The 2,118-nt window shown below is 34.1% G+C and overlaps 1 protein-coding gene across 1 annotated transcript; it reads right to left on the bottom strand.

Annotated features, from left to right (window-relative positions):
- Positions 1–1,102: 1,102 nt before the first annotated feature.
- On the bottom strand, positions 1,103–1,636 carry LOC122033849. Its single transcript, XM_042593009.1, has one exon. The coding sequence runs from the start codon at positions 1,634–1,636 to the stop codon at positions 1,103–1,105; it is 534 nt and encodes a 177-aa protein (XP_042448943.1).
- Positions 1,637–2,118: the final 482 nt, after the last annotated feature.

Consider the following 2,118-nt stretch of genomic DNA (forward strand, 5'->3'; position numbering starts at 1 on the left):
AATTGGATGAAAATATACTAGATTTTCTTTAAATGGTATTGAATTTAGGAAAAATTATATTAAACAGAAAAAAAATATGCTTAATTTAATAGAAAATATACTTATAAAATGCTGAATTTGATTCTAGTATAAAATGTTAAATTTTTTTATACCTAAAAAAAATATGAGGGACAATTTTGATAGAAAATATATTCGATTTTAATATAAAGTGTTGATTTTAAGAATAATTATACTTATTTTTGGTAATTAGGTAACAATATTTGTATAAAGGTATTGAAGCAAATAAACTTTATATGCAGAAAATGAAAACAAAATTTTTTATGATTATACAAAGTTATGATTGTTATTAGAAATTTTTCTCTACTTTACTCATAATTATAACTCTTTAAGATTAATGGATTTTTTTTTCATATTTATTATTAAATTTTGTCGAAGTCTAAATTATATAATCAATTATTTTTGAATTAATATAATTTCTAATTTATTGTGAAAAAGATTTCTTAGGAGTTACTTTCTTTTACTTATCAATCAACTTCATTCAACTCCGTAAATAGCCGAGCGAATAGTGGTATAGAGAGATTGATATGAAATTCTAAGCTTAGTTTTCTTTTCTATCTTCCGTGATCATATGATAACTTAAGCATCTAATGGACCTCGCCCGATGACTCTCAACGCAGGGGCGGATCCAGTGGAGGGGGCGGCATCGGCGGTCGCCCCTCCTTGCCGACGGTAAAACTCCTAGTATTATGAGATTCTATCTGTGGAGATGAATGATATCATCCTTTTTTTATCATGATCGTCCTTCTATATTTAAATTCTTGGATTCGTCATTGTCTCAACACCTTTTGAGCATGTTGATTTACTAGATCCGATCACGTACGAGAGAAAGTTTCATCAGATCTAGCCAGCGGCAGATTTTTACAGTCAACAAACACACATTCGGTTCTGAAATTTTTATTTTTACAGTCAACAAACACACATTCGGTTCTGAAATTTTTTATTTTCTCTTTATGAGTAATTAAATTTACTCTTATTTTTCTATCAAATTCAATAATCATTTCAACAGACAAATGCCGAAATTCTTACTGTTTTTTTATTGTGGTTACCATATCAGCGCCATCACAAGGTCGGAGCAGACGTCGATCCTCTGCCCCAGCCACTCCCCTTTCTGGGCCACAGGCGCCGGAATCTGCACCTCCACGAACATCTTTTGGCAGCTATCAGGCGTAGCGGAGGCAGAGTTGATGGAAGAATCGGCGTCGTTGTAATTCTTGGAGCCGACGGCGTCGCGCGCGTCAGCGAGTTCCTCGCCGGCGCTGTTGTAGTCCATTATGCACTGATTCAGCGCCTCCTCCAGATCCGGGCCGGGTTTCTTGTCAGCGATTTGTTGTAACACTCGAACGGTGGAGGGAATGTCGGCGGTGGCGCCAATGTCGAGCGCAATGTAGGCGAGCTCGGGCACGGTGGAGGCGTTGATGCTCCGGCGATCGGACATGAGCATGGAGAAGCAGAAGTCTTGGCTATAGGCGAATCCACAGGTTTTGTTGACGAAGTTGCTGTCGGCAAGCGAACAGGCGGCTGCAGCGGCGAGGAGGATGAGTTGGAGACATCGGCGGAAGACGGCGGCGGAGGCCATTGACGCTACAAAGACATGAAAGGACTAACAGTTGGGCGTCCTTTTATTGTTGGGGAAAAAATCTTAAAAAGTCAGTTCGTAATAAATTCAATAATTTTTGATTGCTATGATTACTACTTGTTGAGATTGTTGTTTTTTATTTAATTTTTTTTATGTTTATTGTCTAAATTATGTAACCAATTAATATTAGAGGAAATTTTTAAAAGGAAATAAATTATCATAATAATCTTACTATCATAATATTTAATTAAGAATTTATTCCTTTAATAACTAATTTTAATAATATCTAAAATAAAATTCCATTAATATCTTATTTTCTTTTCCATATTATCATTATTCTTTTTAATCACACATCTTAAAATTGGTACAGAAAAATCTTCTATAAATGTTTGAGAGGCAAGTAAGAAAACATTCCTTTTTTAACCTTTTGATTAAGATCAAATTTATTATATATTAATATTTATATAAAAAATTAAATTAAT

This window comes from Zingiber officinale, chromosome 11B (assembly GCF_018446385.1).
Source record: "Zingiber officinale cultivar Zhangliang chromosome 11B, Zo_v1.1, whole genome shotgun sequence".
In the NCBI taxonomy this organism is placed as follows: Eukaryota; Viridiplantae; Streptophyta; class Magnoliopsida; order Zingiberales; family Zingiberaceae; genus Zingiber; species Zingiber officinale.